This window comes from Mytilus galloprovincialis, chromosome 10 (genome assembly GCF_965363235.1).
Source record: "Mytilus galloprovincialis chromosome 10, xbMytGall1.hap1.1, whole genome shotgun sequence".
Classification (NCBI taxonomy): domain Eukaryota; kingdom Metazoa; phylum Mollusca; class Bivalvia; order Mytilida; family Mytilidae; genus Mytilus; species Mytilus galloprovincialis.
The window spans coordinates 74,966,415-74,990,821 of NC_134847.1; the positions used below are offsets into that span (position 1 = coordinate 74,966,415).

The following is a 24,407-nucleotide window of genomic DNA, read 5'->3' on the forward strand; positions in this document are numbered from 1 at the left end:
GACGAAGAAGACGACGGAATGTAGGATCGCTTAGTCTGGCTTTTTCGACTAAAGTCGAAGGCTCGACAATAAGAGAGAATTTAACATTGCAAAAATTCTTAACTTTTTTTTTCACGTAGTCACTGACCCATGGAAATGAGGTCAAAAACATTGAATATGTGACAATGACGAAAACTTCGTAACATGAGGCATCCATATACTAAGTATGAAGCATCCAGGTCTTCCAGATGTTAGCTAACGCCGCCGCCGCCGGATCAGTACATTTATGTCGAGCTTTCTGCGACATAAGACTGAAACTGAACACTTCAAGAAATGAACAGTGAAAATGAGGTCAAGGCCAGATAAAACCTGCCAGACTGACTGCATATATAAAGTGTTAGATAAATAACTTAACTCTACCCACTGAACCATGAAATTTGGTCAAGGTCTGATAAGCACTACCATGCTTGAAATATCTATATCAAGTCCTCTATTGTTCAATACAATATCGTCATTCGATCTCGATGGATCACCAACGCGTTATGACTCAGGTTGGATTAGTTGATCCAACATGTCTACTGGATCAGCATTCGTATCAGATGCTCCTCTGATTCTACCTCTATCCCTACCATCACGCCCACTAGTTCTGGTATATTTTGTTGGTATGCTGATGCTGTTTTCGAGAAATCAACGTATAACTGACAATTAGAAGGAACTAAATGGAACAGTATTTATAAACAGTATGTACTAGTATATGGAATATGATGTTGTCGATATTGTCGAAAGCGTAGTTAGATCTCGATATGAAAGTGGAAAGATCGTAAACTGATCGTTATAAACGCGTTCTATAATTGCAGAAGTCGCAGAATAAGCGTGATGATAACGTGACCCGAAGAGGGGTCGTTGTAGAAGCGTAATAAGGATTTAGTAGCATCGTGAAACAATAAAAATCCAAACTTTCATCCTGCTCGTACCGTGACCTTACCTTTTATATCGCGGTGAGCGTGCTGCAATAGTGGTCTAGCGTGACTTGGTATAAAACGTGCTCATTGTTTCTCTTCCTTATCTATTGATCAAAATGAGCAACTGGTTCTTGCTTGTATTTATGGTACCATACGTTTCCTGCTTTCATCGTGTCAGAATGCATTTTTTAATAATCGTGAAATATATATCACTTATTTTTTAATAATTTCATCTGTTGTTATTATTGATATTGGTCTAACGAAATAAAAGAAATAAATGTGTATTATATATAAACAGTTTTTAAAGAATGAATCTTATATATAATCATGGTTTAGTCCCACCTCTTATGCTAAATGAAGTATTTTCCGTATGGGTGGGATTAAACCATGATTATATATATATATATATACAGTTTTAATAAAAATTAATCAATATATATATTTTTTTTATCATGGTTCATTTATTATAAAACATGTTATTTTTGTATTTTATCGATATTTTTATAATTCTATTGAACAGGCATAAAGAAATTTTTTTCGTTGCAGTAATGAAAAATCCCCACGTGGGACTAAACCATGATTATGGCTGATAAACAACATATTAAAAACTTTTTATAAAATCAGTTGAAAAGACTTGACTCATCAAATAGATAAATATAGAGCTGCGCTGGAAGCGCATGAAACTCCCATTGTCTTTATGCTTTAAATTATGACTTTTTTCAACAAATAAGTTTCCTTGGCCATTTCCGACATTTTTTCAGAAGACAAATGCCACAACTGTTTACAACTTCAAATCAGAAATTATATATAAAAAAAAGGGTATTTTGTTTTTTTTAATAGATATTAACTAGTCACCATAGTTTTATCATTAAATGCTGAAAGCATTTTTGATTACCAAAAAACTGGGAAATCCCAACTATAAAAGCAAAAAAATTCATGACACGGAAACGTAATATCTGACTTTTTTTTTAAATCGAAAGGGATCATAATTAACATGATAAAAATACCGAACTCTAAGTCAACTTTAAAACGGAAAGTCGTTTGCCCAAAACTTTTAGCTTTTACTTCAATTTATTTCTACCAGTTTATGTTGCACTTATGTAAATGTAAAAATAAGTGTGCCATTGTTATTATGAAGTTTCAGGATAAATCATATCCTGGAATGGACAAAGAATATGCAGTACTATTGTTTGCAAAGATCAAAACATTGTTTTATGCTTAACACTTAACGTAGGTATTATCCATAAAAACTAAAAGACAAATTTAAAGAGTCGGTATGGCTTTGTTTCATAAAAAAAAGAATGACCGACGAAGATACAAGTATCTTGTAGTAGGGATGGATAAATTCTACGTATGTATTTGTAAAGTATAACCATTATTCAAACAATTTTTTGCGGAAACTGACTGTATCAAAATGCTTGATTTCTTGATTGACAGCATATCTGTTACGTTATGGGGACGTGTTTTTCAAAAAAACTATCGGCATTCCTATGTGAACCAACTTTACACCTCTTCTTTCCGACTTGATCCTTTGTACTTATGATAGTGACTTCATACAGAAATTCCTTAGAAGAAAGGAAAAATGTTATTTTCCGACATGTAGATGTTCTCTCACTTAATAATTCAAAATAACTAAAAGAGTGACTATTTTGAACTGATCTATCCAATCGAACTTGAGATAGAGGATACAACAGATTCATATAAAGAAGGATCTGCTTACCCTTTTGCAGCACATGAGATAATCCCTAGTTTGTGATGGGGTTCGTATTGCTTAAGGATGTCTGCTGGTCATGTTTTGGATTTTTTGTCAGATTTTCAGAATCCTCTGGTTTTATCCATTTGAATGCCTTAAAACAATTTCACCATGAACCCCCATTTTTCTTTTTAGAAATCTTTTATTTGTATAATTATAAGTCATTTGTAAAAGTCTTATAAAATTTTATTTATTTTTTGATAGTATTTGAGAACTTAAACTAGTCAATGCTAAAGCCTTGAAAAATCAAGAGAGAACATTTTCCCGCCAAATTTTTTTTGGCTTTTTTGATTCCTCAATTTATTCCCTATCAATACATACTAGTTTTATGAAAAGTTTTTTTATTTTGAAACTGAGCAGCGAACATCCTTAAACTTGTTTTTTATGTTGAGTGTTGTTTGCAATTGATGGTCTTTTTCTGTTTTAGCCAATGCGTTGCCAGTTTAATTTTGTTGACGATTTGGGATGTTATATTTTGCCCTCCATTTTTGCGCTCCAACAGTAGCGTTACGTTTTCATTTCAGAACGATGTAGATCTAAATTGAAATATCATCAGCCTTAATTCTTGAAAAAGAAATTGTAATGAGATAGAATACTTAAATGTTTTTGGTCCTTTGTTTCTTGTGTTTAACAGCCTTGTTCATATCATGTCATTTTTTATTGATTTAGAAGTCGGGTTATTACGTAAGAACGAACGACCTTCTGGTAATCCTTGTAAAGTTATAGTCGTCTCCATCGGGATTCGAAATCACAAATATTAGAGTTTACAGGCTATAGTTATTTGATACTGTGAATAAACCACTAAGGCCACCTGGTCAATAGTAAATTAATCCTATATGCTTTAAAAATTTTAACGTGATCACATTTCGATTTGTATCGCAAAAAGTAAAATCACAAAAATACTGAACTTAGAGGAAAATCAATTCGGAAAGTCCATAATCACATTGCAAAATTAAATAACAAAACGCATCAAAAACGAATGGACAAAAGCTGTCATATTCCTGACTTGTTACAGGCATTTTCAAATGTAGAAAATGGTTGATTTAGCCTGGTTCTATAGCGCTAACCCTCTCACTTTAATGACAGTCTCATCAAATTCCGTTATATTTACATTGATATGTTAAGTATACAGACACAATAAATAATAGTCAAAATATGGGTACATCAGTCATCATCGTATAACAATTTAACAGAACAAATAAACATCTACTATGATCTACGAACACATTGATTGATTTGAGTGTCTGACGTCAGAAATTTTTTATGCGTCACATGAATTTGTCGTTCAAAGTGCATACAAACAATTTACATAGGCATTGTTAGAATACAGGGTTAAAAAATCAGAAGTATGTTAGAATAAACTTCAGAAATAGACCGAGATATAAAGTAGTCCAAAAGTTATATATAGAATTTATAAGAATCCAAAAATTGTTAATTCCACAACGCGATTGAATGATTTTGACGTTTGTGGTTCAACGTATATAGTAATTCATAATAGAAATATATCATAATGACATATAATAGAACAATATCATACTGACGGGATCTTTTAAAGTGTATAGTCATGATATAAGAACAAAAGAAATACAAAAAGTCGCATATACAAAACAAACCACTAAGAAATGAAAGCCTATTATACCACTGTCCGGGTAAGGGGGAGGGTTGGGATCCCGCTAACATGTTTAACCCCGCCACTTTTTTTATGTATGTGCCTGTCCCAAGTCAGGAGCCTGTAATTAAGTGGTTGTCGTTTGTTTATGTGTTACATATTTGTTTTTTGTTCATTTTTTTACATAAATAAGGCCGTTAGTTTTCTCGCTTGAATTGTTTTACATTGTCTTATCGGGACCTTTTATAGCTGACTATATGCGGTATGGGCTTTGCTCATTGTTGAAGACCGTACGGTGACCTATAATTGTTAATGTTTGTGTCATTTTGGTCTATTGTGGATAGTTGTCTCATTGGTAATCATACCTCATCTTCTTTTTTATATACAAACTAACTCGTGCCTTTCCGATATGCAGTTTGCCTCATCCTTTGACAAATTAAAATGTTTGAAAATCTTACTTACAAGTGAAACATAATTTGCCTTACCGCTTATCATAGCGACACACTCTTGAAAATATGTGCAATGTAACCATATCATAATGTTTGTGAAAGAATATGTACAAGTGATACATTTAATAAGATACTTAAAAATGTGCAATTTGGACATCGTTAAGACCCCCATAAAGCAACCACGTGTTAATGGCGTAAGAAAGAGATTGCTTGAAATAGCGACCGCATTCTTTTGATATACCTGTGTAAACTCCTTACTACCGGGACGTAGTTGGAATACTGTAGAAAAGAATACATCAAAGGTTTGTGTAATCTTTTAAAATATAGAAACGACTTTCTACAAAAACAAACTTATAAATAATCAGTCAATTATCAACTTGTAAACAGGAACAACCCGATCGGTGTTGAGTCACCCGGAATTGTGTTGTTTGTTTTACTTTCGTTTCTCATAACTGCATTATTTGTCTTTAAAACTTTACTTTAGGATTTGTAGACATATAAAATACATTACATAATATTTTGAAAAAGCTAGTACAGAATAAGAATAAGAAGAAGAATATTTGGTTTTCTTCTAATGTGAATATTTATTATTTAAATATCAACATTATATAAGAATAGTATTTAAATCAAGGGCCCTTGATGGGCAGCATAACATGTTCGCATAAAACAATACATCAGGATTTGTAACTGAAAAACAATTTATATACTAAAATGAAACATTAAAAAGTTCAGACAGATGGTATTATCTTCATTCTATAAATGTTATTACAGAGTAATATCTATCAGAACGGTTTAGATAGATCTACTTGATGCGTAATCGTTCTTTTAAATTATTTTATTCATTTAATATTCACTCATAATGAAACGCCATTTTATAAAACATATAGATTATTTTCATATTGGTTTTTCGTAGTAAAAAGATACATAAATGTCATTATACACTTCACAATCATACAACTAATTACACATTATATAACATATAATGGTATAGTTGCGAAGATTCTGATTAGCAGTACAAGTTGCTACGAATAACATAAATTATATTAAAAAGACTAACTAAAGTACACATGACTTAATAACATTAATAACGTTGAGACAATGTATTTAAGATATAGTATATATAATGGTGAGCACGGTTTACGGATTTCAATGAACTTACATCAAATACATTTATCTACCCATCGTGAAAACGTCCTGGAACATAAGTGATAATAAGTATTAGCTTAACTAAAACGCTTATTGTCTCCAGAAATATTATATTGTAAACATGGACTTTCTGGTATCGTTTATTATCTTATTCAGTTACGTGCATTTCACAATCTTGTGCAAAACGATATCTATCCACTCTTGACATTTTGGTTTTAAATATATTGCTGTCTCGTGTAGATTAATATCCTACCAAACTCGATACAGTGTTAGAACTGATTGAAAAATGATGGCTTCTTCGAATGAAAATCAAACGCAATCCATCCCGTTAGGGGTAAAGTATCATAACATCATATAATATAAAAGAAGAAAATAACCCGTATCTGCCAAAAACTGGCTTTAGAACAAATTTGTGTTTTTTTTTCGATGCAAAGACCCTATAAGGGAATCAATATTAATATCTAAAAATGCCATTTTTAATGATTTGACAACCGTATTGTAACTATATCCCTTCTGAAAGGTTAAAAGGTTTGTCCAGCTTTTGAGGTGAATGCCGACTTTTTTTTGTAATTTGTAAAGAATATTACCATAAAATATTGGATGCGAAATATCTGAACATATAGGATGTCTGCATGTTGATTTCTAATTACGAATGATGTCCTTGTGCCAATCATGGAATTTAGTAAATATTATGACCAGGTTTTGACACTGACAACTCTGGTGTTATAATTTTTCAGTGGTACAGAGATTTCACATCTGTTCTTAAATATCCATATTTGAAGAGACATAATAAGAGTCTTTTTTTGCCCCTACAAGTCGCAACAACTAGCAAAGTTATTCAAGGTATTAAAAACTGTGTTAATTCAATTGTAACAAGGCCAAATGATGCAATCTGGGAACTTTAGTGTAGTAACGGTACTTGTGTTGTCACCATAATTGAGTAAAATCTTAAAACCTGTTTCAATTGTAAATACACATGTTATGCACTCCCTTTTAGGAATATGCATGTAGAATTATAAGAGTCTTAGTTTAAAGTATGATATAGCAGACACGCATTTCAAGTGTTCATAAAGAATGAAAAACAACTTGATGAATTTAATTGTCTTTCGTAACGTGTATAGCAAATGAAATTTTGATCATTTCTGACTTTAAAACTGACCTTCCTTTCGTTTTCACGGGTTTTTTATGCCCCATTTATTGGCATTATGTTTTCTGGTCTGTGCGTTCGTTCGTCTGTTCGTCCATCCGTATGTCCCGCTTCAGGTTAAAGTTTTTGGTTCAGGTTCAAGTTTCTGGTCGAGGTAAGTTTTGATGAAGTTGAAGCCCAGTTAACTGGACACTTAGTACACATGTTTCTTATGATATGGTCTTTTTAATTGTAATACCAAATAAAAGATTGCCCCCCTCCCCCATTTTCGCGATCTATTGAACATAGAACATGATAGTGCAGGTTAGGCATCCGTGTACTAGGGACACATTCTTGTTTCAGAAGTATTAGTGCAAGGCTATTTTCTTTCTGCACCAGTTTTGACTTGTTATATGTTAGTTGTAAATGCAGACAAAGATTAAAACTTTGTTTCTTCTAGCGTATGATATGCATATGAATCTTAAAATTATTCAAAAAAATAGCAATGAGCCCTTTACCATTTTCAAAACACTCACTGCAGCTGGTAAACACGCAGTTAGAATGACAGTTATTATTTATTTTTTGATTGACTGTAAATGAAAATAAGCATTTTACAGTAGGGCTTTCCATTCAATATACAACAAATTTTGGTAATGATACCTGAATCTAGAACAGAAATATGCGTTCAAATTAGGTCCCGTAATTTTAAATCGACACTCATACATTTGTAATATGATGGATCTTCCTCGCTACCTTAGAAAGTATTGTCATCGTACATGTGCGACTTAAATAATAAATAATTTTTACAAATATTACAGACCTTCAAAGCCTTGCTGATGGGTTAAACAAAGATGTTTCGTGACTAATTATGCATCAAAACAATGAAAGAGACAAGTATACAAGAATCTCTGGATTGATACATGACAATGCGACGCCTATATGTGGAAAACTGATGGAACAACACCTAAAACGCATAAATAAATCATTTCCCGACTTCATAGATGACCATCAACATGCCATTTTTCATTTTTATTCCGATAAAATGTGTTGCCTTTGTAAAGACAATCCTTCGGGCAAATCGATTCTCAGAAAGACGCAAATAATGATATTATTCGATACTGACGACAAATCACAACGCAGAAGAGGACATAAGCATCAAAGAAACAATAATTTATGTTGTTGCTTTGCGAAAAAAAATATTAAAGTCGACAATCTTGATTTTACTCTTTTAAAATTTATGCTTATAAATTTTTGCGAAGACGAGTTTTGGTTTTGTTTTCTTGTTTCTTGTCAGGACAGTTTCGAAACCTTCCTGGACAAACAGAGGCACAACTTGTTTCATCTATGGCAATCAAACTGTGCATGTTGTATGTGTCGAACAGGGTACTTACGGCCAAATGTGAATTTTATAGACAAGCACCAGTTCAGAAAAGTATTTATTAAAACACAGGCTGTGTGCTCTACTCCAAGTCATAATTTTCATTCATGTATATATAAGGCAGAACCAGGTTTAACATATAAGGAATTAAAACAAAGAGATTTGAGATTGTTTTATTCTTTGACAAACTTTTTTTGTCCACTTAGAAAATGTATCGAAACTTTAGGAGATCGCAGAAACGATGTTGTTGCTCATACAGTATCAGCAAAAATTCCTTGTGATGATTTTGACGATCTATGGCGAAGTATGGTTTCATGTTTACTTGAAATAGCTGAAGCAGTTGATAATAAAATAGAAACAGAAAGACGCATCGATTATCAAAAAACGGCACATTTAGACAATAAAATGTCTGCACAGTGGCGGACAGAACTGCTTGCTGAAATAAATCAGAAGGAAGTAAGTAAAATTGATACAGATTTAAGTAAAGAGAGATATTACAATCATATAGGAATACAAGTCAAGTCAATAAAATTGAGAAAGGAAATGGTGAATATGTCAAAGCGACAACCACCCGACCATAGAGCAGATAACAACCGAAGGCAACCAATGGGTCTTCAATGTAGCGAGAACTTCCGCACCCGTAGTTGTCCTTCAGCTGGCCCCTAAAAATATGCATAATAGTACAGTGATAATGGACGTCATACTTAACTCCGAATTATACACAAGAAACTAAAATTTAAAATTATACAAGACTAACAAAGGCCAGAGGCTCCTGACTTGGGACAGGCGCAAAATTGCGGCGGGGTTAAACATGTTTATGAGATCTCAACCCTCCCCCTATACCTCTAGCCAATGTAGAAAAGTAAAAGAATAACAATACGCACATTAAAATTCAGTTCAAGAGAAGTCCGAGTCCGATGTCAAAAGATGTAACAAAAGAAAATAAATAAAATGACAATAATACATAAATAACAACAGACTACTAGCAGTTAACTGACATGCCAGCTCCAGACCTCAATTAAACTGATTGAAAGATTATGTCTTCATCATGTGAATATCAGGCACAATTCCTCCCATTAGGGGTTTAGTATCATACTATCATAAAATATATGAGAAGAACATAACCCGTGTCATGCCAACAACTGTTTTTTAGAAATAAATGTGTTTAGTTCCGATGCAAAGACCCTATCAGTGAATCAATATTAAAGCTAAAATATGCAATCTTTAATGACCTGACAACAGTATCGTAACTATATCCCCTTCTAATAAGTCTATTTAAAGGTTATGTTAGTTTCTGAGGAGAATACTGACATTTTTGTGCTTTATAAAGAATATTTCCATAAAAAAATGGATGTGAAATACCTGAACGTATAAGATGTCTGCATTTTGAGTTATATTTACGAATTATTTCCTTATACCGGTGATAACATTTAGTAAATGTTTTGACCAGTTTGTGATATCGAAAACCCTGGTGTAATAATTTTTCAGTAATACATAAATTTCTCTCGCTAAAATCTAATACGTTGTTACATACACGAGCGAATCGTACAAGTTGAGATATATAAACACCATAAGATGGTGAAAAGGGAACGTCACCATCTAAAAATGGATAATTAACGATAGGGAATGAAAAATTCTTTTATCATAAATTTTTGTATTAAGCTTCCCGTTTATGATATAGATATCAAGATCGAGGAAAGAGCAGTGATCATTATTATCATTAGCTTTATTCAAAGTAAGTTCTACAGGATAAATTTCTTTAGTATACATACTGAAGTCGTCATTATTGAGAGCCAATATATCATCCAAATATCTAAAAGTATTCTTAAATTTTAGTATCAAATGTTGTTTTGATGGGTCTTTGCTAATTTTAGTCATAAATTGTAACTCATAACAATACAAAATCAGGTCCGCATTAAGTGGTGCACAGTTAGTCCCCATTGGAATTCCAATAACTTGACGATATACGGAATCTCCAAAGCGAACAAAAATGTTATCAAGTAAAAATGCAAACGCATAAATAGTATCAAAGCATGTCCAATTGACATAGTTCTTTTGTTTATTGCTACTAAAAAATGATCTATAAGAGTTTGAACATATGTTCTCCGACTTTTTAAATGCCCAGTTAATTAGGGATGTGAATTTTTTCTTAATAAGAATATGAGGCAAAGTGGTATATAGGGTAGAAAAATCAAAACTTTGAACAGATTCAAAATCACCAATATATGCATGCAATTTATCAAGTACTTCCAACGAGTTTTTGACACTCCAAAAGTAATTAATTCCGCTATTTTCAAAGGCCTTATTTGAACAATTTATTATCAGGTTTTTTATTGTACCAGGTGTACTAGTAAGTAAAACAGACAATTTTGTAGTTGAACAATGGCTAGAAGATGAAATAAATCTATATTTGTAAGGTGTTTTGTGCAGCTTCGGAAGCCAGTACATAGTTGGGACTTTCATTGTGTTTGGTTATGCTTGTAAAGAAGTAGCTAAAAGTTTATGTTTGTTACAGATGTCTTTTTCTGAAAAGGAAGTCAGTTGGAATGTTGGTGAATTCGTGATTTACTTTTGCAGAACCTCTATATAAAATTTATGTCAAACAATCATGATATTATTAGCAGCTTTATCAGCCGGGACAAAAACAAATTCCATAGCTAGTCCTGTTAGTTTATTTTTTATACGCGAAATAGGGTTTTTAAAGATTTTGTTAATAGTAAAATGTTGTATTCTTATATTTGTGTGTCATCATACTACAAATCATACTGTCACTGCTAGATACTATTAGTATATAGTTTATGTAAGATACATGTACATGTAAAATAAATCATGTTATTTAAGATCCATAACATAAATGAGAAAGATGTATAATTTATCAAAGCTAGTGGTTGAAGGAGTTAAACAGTACTTACGATCACATTTTGGAAAGGCAATAAATAACTTTTGTTCCTGGCAAAATACTGTGTATATAAAGTGACTTTTATTTTTAATATAACGATGCCAAGAACAAAAGTGTTTCTTAAGTTGTATTTATTTAGACTTCTTCAATTTTACATTGTCAACGTACTGCGGTAATATAAGTTCAAAACATAACCCTGTATCAATCTTAATATGAAAACAAATGGAACACAAGTTTGATACCACTTACAGCCTTTCAAAAACACAATCAGAAAAAAAGAAACTTCACTTTCTCAGAAGCGTTTCGTTAATTTAAAAATGTATGATATTTGTATATATCATGTCCAATAACGCGTTTGTATTCAAATAATACATTGGTAGATTTTGTTCATTATACAGGAGTTAGCGTATGAAATAAAGGACACGAAAGACATGGTACAATTTGGATTGAAAGTTATAGAAGCCAAATTAGACAAAAGTATTGAAAATGATACATGTTTACGGAATTTACTTAACGAAACCTGTAATAACATAATGCAAAGCTTTGATCAGGGAAAAAAGCCAAGGGAACTTGAGAAAGACCAAATATTGAATCATAGCGAACAGGTCAGCACAACAGTTTTGAATGGACCAACAATCGACGCCATTGTCAATGACAAGAATAGAGTAAGAGTAAAAAGTAAGAGCTCTACTAGCATAAAATGGTAATAATGTTACATGTATCGTATTTATTCATGTAAATTTCATGTGTTTGACCATACGTCAATTTTTAAAATATACGAATATGCCTTATATTGTACAAAGTGTACACATCATAGATAGACATATAATAATAGATAGATAATTCTGATCACAAAAAAATACGCGATTGTCTGTTATTCATTGATGAGCCAAGTACAAGTCTCGTTGCTTATTCTATAAAGGTTTCATTGAAATTACAACTTTTGGAATGTTGTTCTGGATTTACCTGCATATTAAAAGATAAAAGCAAAAGGCTTCATTATTTAAACCTCGGGGAACAGAATTCTCGTACATCTATAAGACATAATGTCCCGTAAAAATCTTTTATCAACTCTTATTTGAATTTATCTTATTTCTCAATTGTTTTACATATTCATTTTTATTTGAGTGTTATATTGTAAACTTGTCATGAGTTTTTGAAAAAAAACAAATGTCCTTGTAAAGAAACAATAAGTCTCGTTGATTTTTTTATATCAGATCTGCTTTGATATTTCAACAGATACACTCTACAGAAGGTGGGCAAGGTGTTACTGTGCGCATTCACGGCTATAATGTACACTATTTAGTCTTTGAATAGTGTTTTTGTAGTGATGCTATACATGAAGAGTAACATCAAAAAATGTTTGTTTTTATTTCTTTTGTATTTGTATTATTTTAATTTTAGGAGGAACATTAAATAACCACATCCTTGAAAATAACAACAATGATAAAATAGTTTGCAGACAAATCAAATCACCTTCCACCTCAGCATGTCCTTTAGTTGAAGCAGCGTTACAAGTTCCCAAGATACCAAACGATGAAAAAGGAGTTTATATTGGTAATTTTCCATTTATGTGTTGTTCTTTTTGCCAGTTGTCCTAAGCTTCTCATTTGGAGTGATGAAATTAAAAACAAATGCTCTAAACTCATAAAATTTGAGATAAAAGGTCAGCAAAACTGACAATACATTTTGTACAACTATATAAGTACATTTTATAAGAGTGCTTTGAGCTTAATTTCATTAATGCAAGAGCTATCTTTTTATAACGACTGTTTTTTTAATAGTTCCTGTGCTTTGTGGTACATAGAACTGATAATATGGAAGGCTATTTGAAATTAACGTTTATTTTTTGTCCTTTTAATCTGTATCCGTTGCTCTTATTTCATTTGTCGTTTTTACAAGGTCACTATAAAAAAAGTATTTTGAATACTCCTACAATTACTCACCAGTTGCGTCAGACTTTGTTGAAATAATTATGATACTAAACAGTTTAAATGGTTTTGTTGTTGCTGAGTCGCTGTCTGGTTATTATAAATACACACATACAGTATCCTGTTATTCGATTAAATATTTTTCTTAACTTAACTTAAGTTTTCAAATTATGTTTCAGTGGCGCAAGTGGAGCTAAAAATAACATGCGTAAAAACCCAAATTCGGGAAGTCCATGGTAAGTAAGCAAATGATGTAACCACATAATTATATACTGTTTTTAAAATTATGCAATATCTAACCTATATAAGTGTGTAGCATCTGATACATATATAAATGTATCTTTAAGTTGCACTTTGTAAATATGCTGTTTCACAAACCATGCTTCTTTTATGGAGGTATATGATATTCATACTAGTAGATAATTAGTTTGTTTACGTACACAAGTTCCAGATTTGATTTCTATGTTTCAACTCATAGTGACATACTTTGGGAATATTGTGAGGATAAAATACATGGTAGCGGCGACAATTGAATTCCGAGGAAGACTCAAAGTAAAGTTATGGATAGTGCATAATTTTGGTATAGGATTACACTCTTAGTAGTTATTTGCATATAAATGTTGAAAATATGCGGCACAACCCTTTGTTTTGACCTTTGGATAAGATATAAGTGCATATGAATTTTTTCTTCTAGGATATAATTTTCTTACAAAAGTTCATAGTAAATGTGGCACAGTGATAGCTGCAAAGGGAGTTACTATGAAAATTTCATTGTCGATATGAACTGAAGTGCAACCTATATTGGGTGAAAAAAGAGCATATAGAATTTCACCGAATTTGGTTTATCTCAGAGATTTTATTGAAACTTACTCAAATATATAGTTTTATAAAAATATTTCGTGATTATTGAGAATATACATCCTGGGCCTTAATTATGATGACTCAGCATTAATTCACAATTCACATAATCTACGTAACGCTGGTGTGTTATATCCTAAATATGTACTACATATTTCATATTCACAGAAACAGCAATCGTGGCAAAAACAGAGAAAAAAGGCTACCACTGTGTCCGTAAACAGATAAACAGCTGCGTTGAAGACCCATTGTTGGCCTTCGTCTGCTTTCTGCTCTAAGTTCGGGATGTTGTTTCTTTTGACATATTCCCTGTTTCCATTCTCAAATTTAAGATCAACAAAACAGAGATTTGTTTTCATTAAGTTTATTTTTGTCTCTAATGTTTGAGAGTGCCCTTGTTTGATTTGCACACAGGACAAGGTGAGCTACTCAGGCTCTTAAAAGCCTCTAGTTCAACCGAACCTGCTAATGTTAAATGATGAAATATAGGTTAAATGATATTGAAATTTATGGATTCATTTTCACACAAATCAAATCCGCACTCAATATTATAATTAGCAAATCGAAATGATTGGTTTAGTGTGCAAATACTTACAAACTGGAAACCCCTTTGCACCAAATCAAACCATAAAAAATCTGAATTTCTCAAATTTGGTGCGTATGTGTGTTTTGATATATACCACATTTATTTTTTTTGCATACTTTACTTAACTTTGTAAGTAAATTCTTTATGAATGTGTAAGGCAAACAATGACGACATACTTACTTTAGGAAAATGTACAATTAACTTTTTTTTGTCAACATATCTGCGGAACAATTTCTGTTACATTAATAAATGAAATATTAAGCTGACAGAAAAATCATTTTTTTATGGAAATAAAGACAATTTCGGCAGGAATCTTATTTTCAATGATAAGGACTCTGTCACTAGTTAACAACTTTTTCCCCAGATCAATGTATTAGTATGAAACTAAAAAAATCATTGGTCTCCGTCTAAGAATTCTACAGGTTTGCATTAAGAGCAGTCAATGTCAGCATGGTGATGGCATGATCAGGGTCAATATTAATTATCAAATATTTTAATTGACCAATGAGGATAAAGTGCATGCTAACTGTTAACAAGCGTGGGGGTTCGTTCTCATTATCTCAATTGCACTGTATGCTACTAAACATTATTCTATTTTAACAGAAAAGGATGGATTATTTCATGATCCAACCAACTAACAACCTGATTACTTACAATTACTATATACTGTTCATTGTATTAAATTTATTTGTATATGTTTTGTAATTTTCTTATGGGAGGATGGCGATATTTCTTCCTCAACTTTGTAATTGATGTCATTTATTCAGTTTTGTGTTTAGTACTACATTGTTAATAAATAAAGGCAACAGTAGTATACCGCTGTTCAAAAATTATTTACCGATTGAGAGAAAAAAAAAGGTTTCAAACTAAAACCGAGGAAACACATATATAAGAGGACATCAACGTAACATTAAGTGCACCAAACAAACGATAATGCAATATGTATAAGAAGCAAACAATTTGATAATAGCGCCTATATTCAGTATGTTTATACAATACAAATAAATGCAAGAACACTCAGGAGAAGAAAACACAAAAATAAATAATATAATAGTACATTTCGGCACGCTAACCGCAGAATAACAATGGACACCTAGAAATACTTTACGAACTGTGTGTCACACGATTGTATTGACGCCACAAAAAATGACGTCACAGAATATGAAATCGGGATTAAATTTATAATGGAGTTAATTAATGTATTTTATAACAACTATAAAAGTATTAATATAGAAATTGTTATGTTATGTAATGTAAGTAACTGTCAGATGTATAATTTCTTTATGAAATACTGAATAAATGACCTTTGTCTCAAAAAAATCTTGAGTTAGAAATTCTACAAAAAAACACGAATTAGTCTGACAAAAAATATTTTGAAAGATAGTCATTAACTTAGGCCTATTTGACTGAATAATTACAGTAAATGCTTTAAACAATAATCCCATTATATGTATGTAATTATTAGTTCACATACTTCTTTTTTTAATGTCTAAATACATCGTCTAAACTAATTTCTCTCACTAATGGAGATTTCATTATTTTGCAGATTTGGCTTTTAACCAAACTGAAACATTCAATGTTATCGAACATTTTGCAGTCGGAATATTCTACAAAGAATTGAAAGGTTTCCTGTTGTATATTTCTGTTCTAAGCTGGTATACAAATTTTCTGTTAGAACATGAAATCATGCATGGCAGCGGTAAATATGTTATGATGACTTATCTATTGAAAGCAAATGCATATTCTCAGAATTTAGATTCAAATCAAAATAAAAAAATCTGTTGAAAACATATTTTTTAATGCAACAGCGTTACACACTTTTAACGAAGCATTATTGGATAAACGACTCTTATACAGCTTTTAATCGATTCATTTCGATAAAAGTTATTATTTTATTTCTTCCATTTCATAATGAGTTAAATATTTTGAATTTAAAACCTCATCAGATACACTAGTGACAAAACAGTTGAAAAGCCTAGAATATACAACATCTTATATCAAGTACGTACAGATAACACGTGCAGGGGTATCAGATGTTGCTCACTGACAGCACAACAACTGCAAGCATAACTGTTTGTCATATACAAAGTTTGTGAAACTACATTATCCATATTTAGCTTTTAATTTATGTTTAATGTTTAATATTTGTATTGATATCGTAAAGATTTAGGAGCTTCTCTAAAAATGCTTGAAAGCCCTGAAATGAACGACGTGGACGTTAACAATGCTTTGGGAAACTATTCATGTGATGACAGTAAGTTAATTTAAAAAGGTTTATATTCCAAGAACGCCTTTTGGCATAAATATTCACTTTGTCTGTAAGAGACTAACATTAAGACAAATACCGATTAAGAGTACTCGCAGTTACTTAAAGCAAGTGAATGGTAAATAATAGCCAATCAATGATTCGTCATGTTCTGAGATACTAACTAATACATCAGTGCACATCATACTAATTTATTCTTAAAGACTTCATTAACAGTCTGAGAGATAACATGATTCAGGACGAATACTTTACATAAATATGTAGCAATGTAATAGTTTAGTTAGTGTTAATACCGATATGAAAAGATCTAGACTATCATCTTGCCTTAAACAAGTATTTTGAAATAAACATTTTGTGTCCTGTTGCAATCATACATTTCGGTAAATCAATTATCAAAGTAAGGTAAAGTAAACTCTGGAAAAACAGACTGACCGTCCGAAAACAGCAAACGACAAAAAACAAGCAATAAGTGCAACATGAAATCTCCACAACATTGGTAAATTCCGTTGCTCCTTAGAGCAAGTAGTTGCCGACTTTCTCGAAAAATCATTTCTTGTACTGCAGCGCCTGCATATGATGTACATATTCCCCAGCTGATTCAATTTTCCTGGCCTTGTATTTCCTATCATTATTTCCCTGACAGATGGTTGCTTTTTACCAAAATGTACCTAACCGATTCAGACTTGATCACTGGGTTTGCACTATCATGAGCAACACGATAGGTGACAAACGTGGAGCATATTCTGCTGACCCTTTCCGGAGCAACCAGGTTTTGATGGGGTTCGGGTTGAAAAGCTGTTTATTTTCTATTAGTAATTTGTGTATTGTTGTTTCTCGGTTTGTAATTTTTCCTAACTTATGAAGACGAAACGCGCGTCTGGCGTACTAAATTATAATCCTGGTACTTTTGATAACTATTTACATCACTGGGTCGATGCCACTCCTGGTGGACCTTTCGTCCCCGAGGCTATCACCAGCCCAGTAGTCAACACTTCGGTGTTGACATGAATATCAATAATTTGGTCATTTTTATAAGTTTCCTGTTTACAAAATTTTTCGAAAAACTAAGGATTTTCTTATCCCAGGCATAGATTACCTTAGCCGCATTTGGCATAACTTTTTGGAATTTTGGATCCTCAATGCTCTACAACTTTGTACTAGTTTGGCTATAAAAATATTTTGATATGAGCGTCACTGATGAGTCTTATGAAGACGAAACGCGCGTCTGACGTACTAAATTATAATTCTGATACCTTTGATGACTATTAAACATAGCGATGTCAGTATATTTTTGACATATGAGATTTATTTGTATTTGTTGCCGACTCTTCATATCATATATTAACATACAACACAAAAACAAGACGTGTTAGATTGGAAAAAGATTATCCAACAAATATACAAAAGTCACGCGGGAAATATTGATAGCCTTGTTTGCATAAAATTACCATACTAACAGTATTCCTTTTTAAACATTTGCTTAAAGCCCGTATTATTGATAGTTATGCGTATCATGTTGTGCAGTTGACCATACACCCACTTTATTTATTGAAGTAAGTTTACATTGACTATTTTGGATCTGTTATGTAATAAGTGAAACCATATAAACTGATGCAATTATGCCTAAGTATTTCATATTAAGTCAACTACTGTGAATCGGGTGTTAGTGAACATGGTAAATCGCAAATGTGATTGTAACGAAATAACAGACATAATTGCACATTAATACGGATTTCATAGCATATTAATGATATCTCTAAGAGCTTTCATTATATCTATGATTGTTAGTTTAAGACATTTTAAATTGCTTTCGATTTGATGATGTTTATTCAAAGGAATTTTGGTCATTTTTATTAAGTTTGACTATAAATCATTTTGCTTACAAATGTATTAGAATAATTTGAATTGGACGATTTTATTTTGATAGCTATTTTGTTCAATGTGTATTTACAGCAGATGATGAAGATATAAAAGACACATATGAATGTGGGCGATGTAAAGCAAAGTTTCAAAGTCTAGACATTTTCATAAATCACAAGATGTCTTGTAAAGTGAAAAAAACTGGAAAGAAGGTAACTTAGGTTCATGATTGATTTTTTTCGTTTGCATAAGTTTATTTACCTGGTGACTTACTTGCATAATTTAGATAGTACGGGTTTAACAAAAAAGTTGAATAAGTTTTATGTAATACCCGTATTGATAAGTTTTACCGAAAAACACAACAAATAGCATTTTTACAAAAACAACATCTTCTTTGTTCATCAAAATCCTCAAAATGTATCTACTCATTACTGCTGAAACACGATGTATTGGGTACTGGAGAATAGGCAGAGGTCGCTGTTAGGTACTTTCAAACATTTTCATTTTGAAAGTTTGAAATTATAATGTATTACCGTCCTTTACCGTGTGTTTGTCTGTATTGACATTGAACATGAAGTATATCGGAATAACATCGGGGGCTGCACACTACAAGTGCTTTTAGAAAACCTTGGTAAAAATAAATATCAACAAATGTGGAATGAAGATAGTATTCATTTATCATGAAAATAATTATTATTGACCATACAATTTAACAACTAGTATGATTTAAAAAAATAATGGGAATGCAGCACGATATGGATAAATTCCAACAAATATCGCACATCATCTCACTAGTGTTTAGTATGCACTTCTTTATTCTATCTTGATTGTATATTAAAGTCACTATCGGTAGTCTTTTGCACAAACCTTTTAAAAAGTTATCCGTTAGCCACATTATTCCAACATCTATGAATGATATAGTACTTTTGACAATAAAACTTTATGGATTCGTATGATTATATTATATACATTGTAAAAAACGTAAACAAAAATTAGTAAACCATATATGTCTGCATTGATAATTTAATTACAACCACCAGAAACTCGTTTCATATGACTCGAGAACTATTTTCTTCTGTTATGTGGTGAATTCGACTAATCTAGATTGATACCCAGATAGTTCATACGAAATGTAATCATTCATTGTTTCACATGTCATTCCCTGTTTAATTTTCTCAATTCGAATATCTATAAAACAAATTAAAAAAAAATGATGAATTTGGTTAGAACCGTTTTATCTTAATAAGATAGTTCTGATAAAACAGTTCGAAACCAACAAAACTAATTAGTTTCAAACTTTGATTAAAAAAATAAGTTACATGAATGAGTTGATGTCATTGTAAAAGAGGGACGAAAGATAGCAAAGGGACAGTCAAACTCAGAAATCTAAAACAAACTGACAACGCCATGGCTTAAAATGAAAGACAAAAAGACAAACAATATTACATATAACACAACATAGAAAACTAAAGAATAAACAACACGAACCACACCAAAAACTAAGGGTGATCTCAGGTGCTCCGGAAGGGTAAGCAGTGCCTGCTCCACATGTGTCACCCGTCGTGTTGCTTATGTGATAACAAATCCAGTAAATAGTCTAATTCGGTAGGTCATATTCATGAAAGGGAAGAGGATTGTAGTTTCGACGCAAGGAACATATCCGATATCATTTGGTTATTCCATAACGGTCCACCAACTCGTGATGGCGTCTGTAAAATTTACGATGGGATGATTTCAACTTCACCATTTGGAACTCTTGGTTTCATAGCTCCCTTGTGAGCAGCAACCCTCTATCAAGAAAATCATGATAGAAAATGCAAGCACGGAAATATCGTATCAATTGGGAAATATATACCCCGTATGCAGGTGCTGCTGGAATGTTGCTACTTAGAAATAGAAAGTTCACAATTGGAAATGTGAAGTCATCTCTTTTGTCGTAAAGTTTTGCTTTTAAACGACCCTCATTGTCAATTTCTAGATGTAAGTTAAGATATGAAGCCGATTTGACTGTATCTGTAGTATCCTTAGTCTCTAGTTCAATGGGATAGATGCGTTCCACATAGTCACCAAATTTTGAATTATTTAGTGAAAGAACATCATCTATATAGCGGAAAGTAGAGTTAAAGGAGATTGCTAACTTCGTATCTTTCTTCCTAAGAAGCTCCTGCATGAAGTCAGCCTCATAGAAGTAAAGAAAGAAATAAGTAGGCTAGTAGAGGGGCATAGTTTGTTCTCATTGGAATGCGACAATCTGTTGAAAACCCGTCCTCCGAACGTCACATATATGTTGTCAATCAAGAAATCAAGCATCTTGATAATATCAGTTTGAGAGAACTTGTTGTTTGTATGGTTCTTACATTTATGACAGACAGAAATGGAAAATAAAAACATGTCCCTCTTTATCCAACACGGCATTGAAGTTATCAATCGCACAATTTATGTCGCAGTTTATTGTACACTGATAAATATTTTTTTCTGCATTATTATGCTAATTTTCTGAGCATTCCAAAAGGCTTTTCCTAAAGAATTATGGTAAGGTAAATAACTCAAATTCAACCCAACTTGTTTTTAAACATATCATGAACAATATGTTGAATGTATCTTAACCTTTTTCAGCTCGTTTAACTAAAGTTTGCAATAGAAGGATAACATGTATCAGATATGTATTATGAAAATGACACACACTTCATCTCATATGCATTTCATAGATTATTTTAAAAAAATGAATGAATAATAGGATGTAACCAATTCGAATCGAATCGATGAAAATATCAAACGTGAACAGTAAAAAATATCGATAGCTGTTCAAGATATTGGTAGTTTTTCCTTTAATTCATTGTTTTATTTATGATTCAGGTGACAAAGTCTGATGCTGATTCTGAGGACCTGACAACTCAGTGTAAGATTGAACTATATTAGTAACAAAGTCTGACTAGCATTTATAGATGTAACAACAATTTTTAGTTCATAATGTTTGTCTCTCAATATTCAGTTCTTCAGGACAAATGCTTGGATTTATACTAAAATAAGTTATTTTCCTATTTGACGACTCGGATATAATGAACGTGGATTTTCACAAATTTGTATGGCTTATTTGGCGTTTGACATTGAGCATATCAGATGAAAGTTATTCAACAGCCTCGCGTCGTGTTGTCTGAATACGAAAGGGTACAACGTGAAATTTTCAAGCTGTCAAATTCATGTTCAACGATTTGACTCAAACTCTCATATTTGATTTATAACATACTAAAATGTAACATTTAGTCTGAAGAAACCCAATTTTTACTGCATGTAATCGACAATATATATATATATATATATCAGAATTTCGTGTGTATTTTAGCCTAGGCGCCATCTAATAAACTATAAACTACCGATGGTTATATAACCCAATATCAACATGAATATACATATAAATCGATGCGATCTCGTGCAATTTGATTTTTCTAGTCTGATTTTATGTTATAGGTTAAATAAAAAGTTAAGTATATTTTTTTCCTGTATAAAACAGATTTTTTATGGCCTGAATCAGTCAACGAATTTATTTCACGTTCAAATCTACGTTCTGTCAACCGTCAAAATCATTAGCCGGAACGTTGTTTGGCTGATTGGAAATTTGCATCAAATTTAATGTTTTTAGATATCATCTGGAAAAAATGTCTCAAACGAGAGAAATCGTGTCTAGTAATTTAGATTTATTAAGCTATTTTAAAACTGCAAGTCAATATATTGGTAGTTAAAATTTTGAATTTAGAAAGAGGGATTATTTGGGTTTCTTATGTATGAGGGATATATTATACTGGTATTTAAAGAAGAAAAAAGAGCAATTAAGTCTCATATACACATCTACATAGAAAACTATTGAAATTTAAATTCATTTCCAATTTTAACTTCAATGGTTTTACTAATGTTTGAGCTTTAACATTCCATTTACAAAATATTTCCATACACAAATCATTGTTCGTATTTTTGTTGTGTTTGATAGTTAGATATACACTTAGCACTGATGATGAACACGTTATGAATGACATACAAAAGATGATAAAAGAAAACACAGATAAATTTACGACAACGAATATGGGCAACGACTTCTACGAAAAGGGTAGCTTGGTGATTTGGGGGAAAATGAATACATCAGTCACAAAGAATAGAGAGTCAGTAAAGAAATGTATGGAAGTGTTTGTGGTAAACATGTTGGAAAACTGTCAGATAAATTCAGAAAAGGAAACAAAGGTTACCGTGAAACTAGATATATTGAAAGAAATAGAAGGTAGAGTACGACTAGTCCTTTTTTTATATATATGCAAGAAGAGAAATATGCTTTTAGATATGAGACCCATTAATTGCCGTAGGCTGTTTTCTACTCGATGAATTTGAATGGATATGGGTTTGCAAGCATATATCAAAAACAGCAAGTTGAAATGAGTAGCTATAACAAATGTTTCAGAGTCGGGAATTAAATTATGTTTTCTAGTATATATGTGAACAGATTTTCGATATTTGATGCAATACCAAAAACTAAAAAAAATGTCGAATATAATTTTTTTTTTAAACTTTAGGCAATGAAAAACTCACTGATTTTTTTTCTTCTTCCATTGTATTATTTGTCTGTTTGTCTTTACCTTTTTAAGTCATGGCCTTGTCAATTTATTTTCGACTTATGCGTTTCTATGATCCTCTGGTATCTTTCGTCGCTCATTTTCTGATCCGATAATTTTTTTTGTAGGGTGTGAAGACGATGACGAGGACGTGTTTTGCTGCGGAAGATGTAACAAATTGTTTAACAGGATAGATACATTTAGTTCACATAAAAAGGAATGTAACAGGAGAGCAAGACTTTTAAGGACCATCAGACAAAAAGAGTTGCTTTCAGGAGAAGTAAGATTCTTTTCCAAGAAAATCGTTTTATAATCAATATAAAGCAGATTTCTAATAACGTTATGTGCATTTTTTCAAACTTTATATTAACCTTTTTGTTCAACTGAAAACAGCAATAGTTCATACTGATTATGAATTAAATGTTAATGATACTCGAAGTTGACCCTTCAATTGAGTTTGAACTGTCCCGTTATTCACAAATAAGAAGTTTCCAGTAGAATGGGTAAAATACACATATTTTACTAATTGAGGCAAATCAAGTTTTAATTTATTCATTATCTTAATTCTTTCAAATTGTATAGCAATTAGAGCAGGACAAATAGGAATACATATTTGCTGCAGTGAAATCAATGAAATCAATAAAGAGAACTGTTTTCTCTTCATTATTTAAGACTTCATGAAAGTGAAAGTGTTACAGAAAGCAAAAGTACATGTACATAAGTTTATAATGAACCTGGTAAGCATTTTGTATTTTTTGTTTCAGAAACCACGAACGGTTGAAGCTCAATGCAATTCAAGTGAACAGACTATAGGTAGGTGCATGTATTGATTTATCATGGTTAATCTTCGACAATAAATGTTAAAATAAATCATATTATTTAAAAAAAAAACGAAATCAAATTATCTTGTTGCATATAATCTTGATCATTAAGAAAAACGTAGTTTGATAACACTGATGGTGCGGATTAATAAGTATTCGTTGGATATCAATTTTTGTTGTTATAAG

General features: G+C 31.7%; 1 protein-coding gene across 1 annotated transcript in view; it reads left to right on the forward strand.

Moving 5' to 3' along the window:
• Positions 1-4,944: 4,944 nt before the first annotated feature.
• LOC143048383 (3'-5' exoribonuclease HELZ2-like) overlaps positions 4,945-24,407 on the forward strand; it is a 35,535-nt gene continuing 16,072 nt past the window's right edge. Inside the window, exons 1-12 of the mRNA XM_076222049.1 lie at positions 4,945-5,054; positions 7,843-8,858; positions 11,700-11,979; positions 12,706-12,858; positions 13,412-13,468; positions 16,223-16,375; positions 16,841-16,930; positions 18,896-19,014; positions 21,659-21,701; positions 22,788-23,072; positions 23,529-23,680; positions 24,165-24,213. Coding sequence (XP_076078164.1) covers positions 7,893-8,858; positions 11,700-11,979; positions 12,706-12,858; positions 13,412-13,468; positions 16,223-16,375; positions 16,841-16,930; positions 18,896-19,014; positions 21,659-21,701; positions 22,788-23,072; positions 23,529-23,680; positions 24,165-24,213 — 2,347 coding nt within the window. The 5' untranslated portion in view covers positions 4,945-5,054; positions 7,843-7,892. The remainder of the gene's footprint in view (positions 5,055-7,842; positions 8,859-11,699; positions 11,980-12,705; positions 12,859-13,411; positions 13,469-16,222; positions 16,376-16,840; positions 16,931-18,895; positions 19,015-21,658; positions 21,702-22,787; positions 23,073-23,528; positions 23,681-24,164; positions 24,214-24,407) is intronic.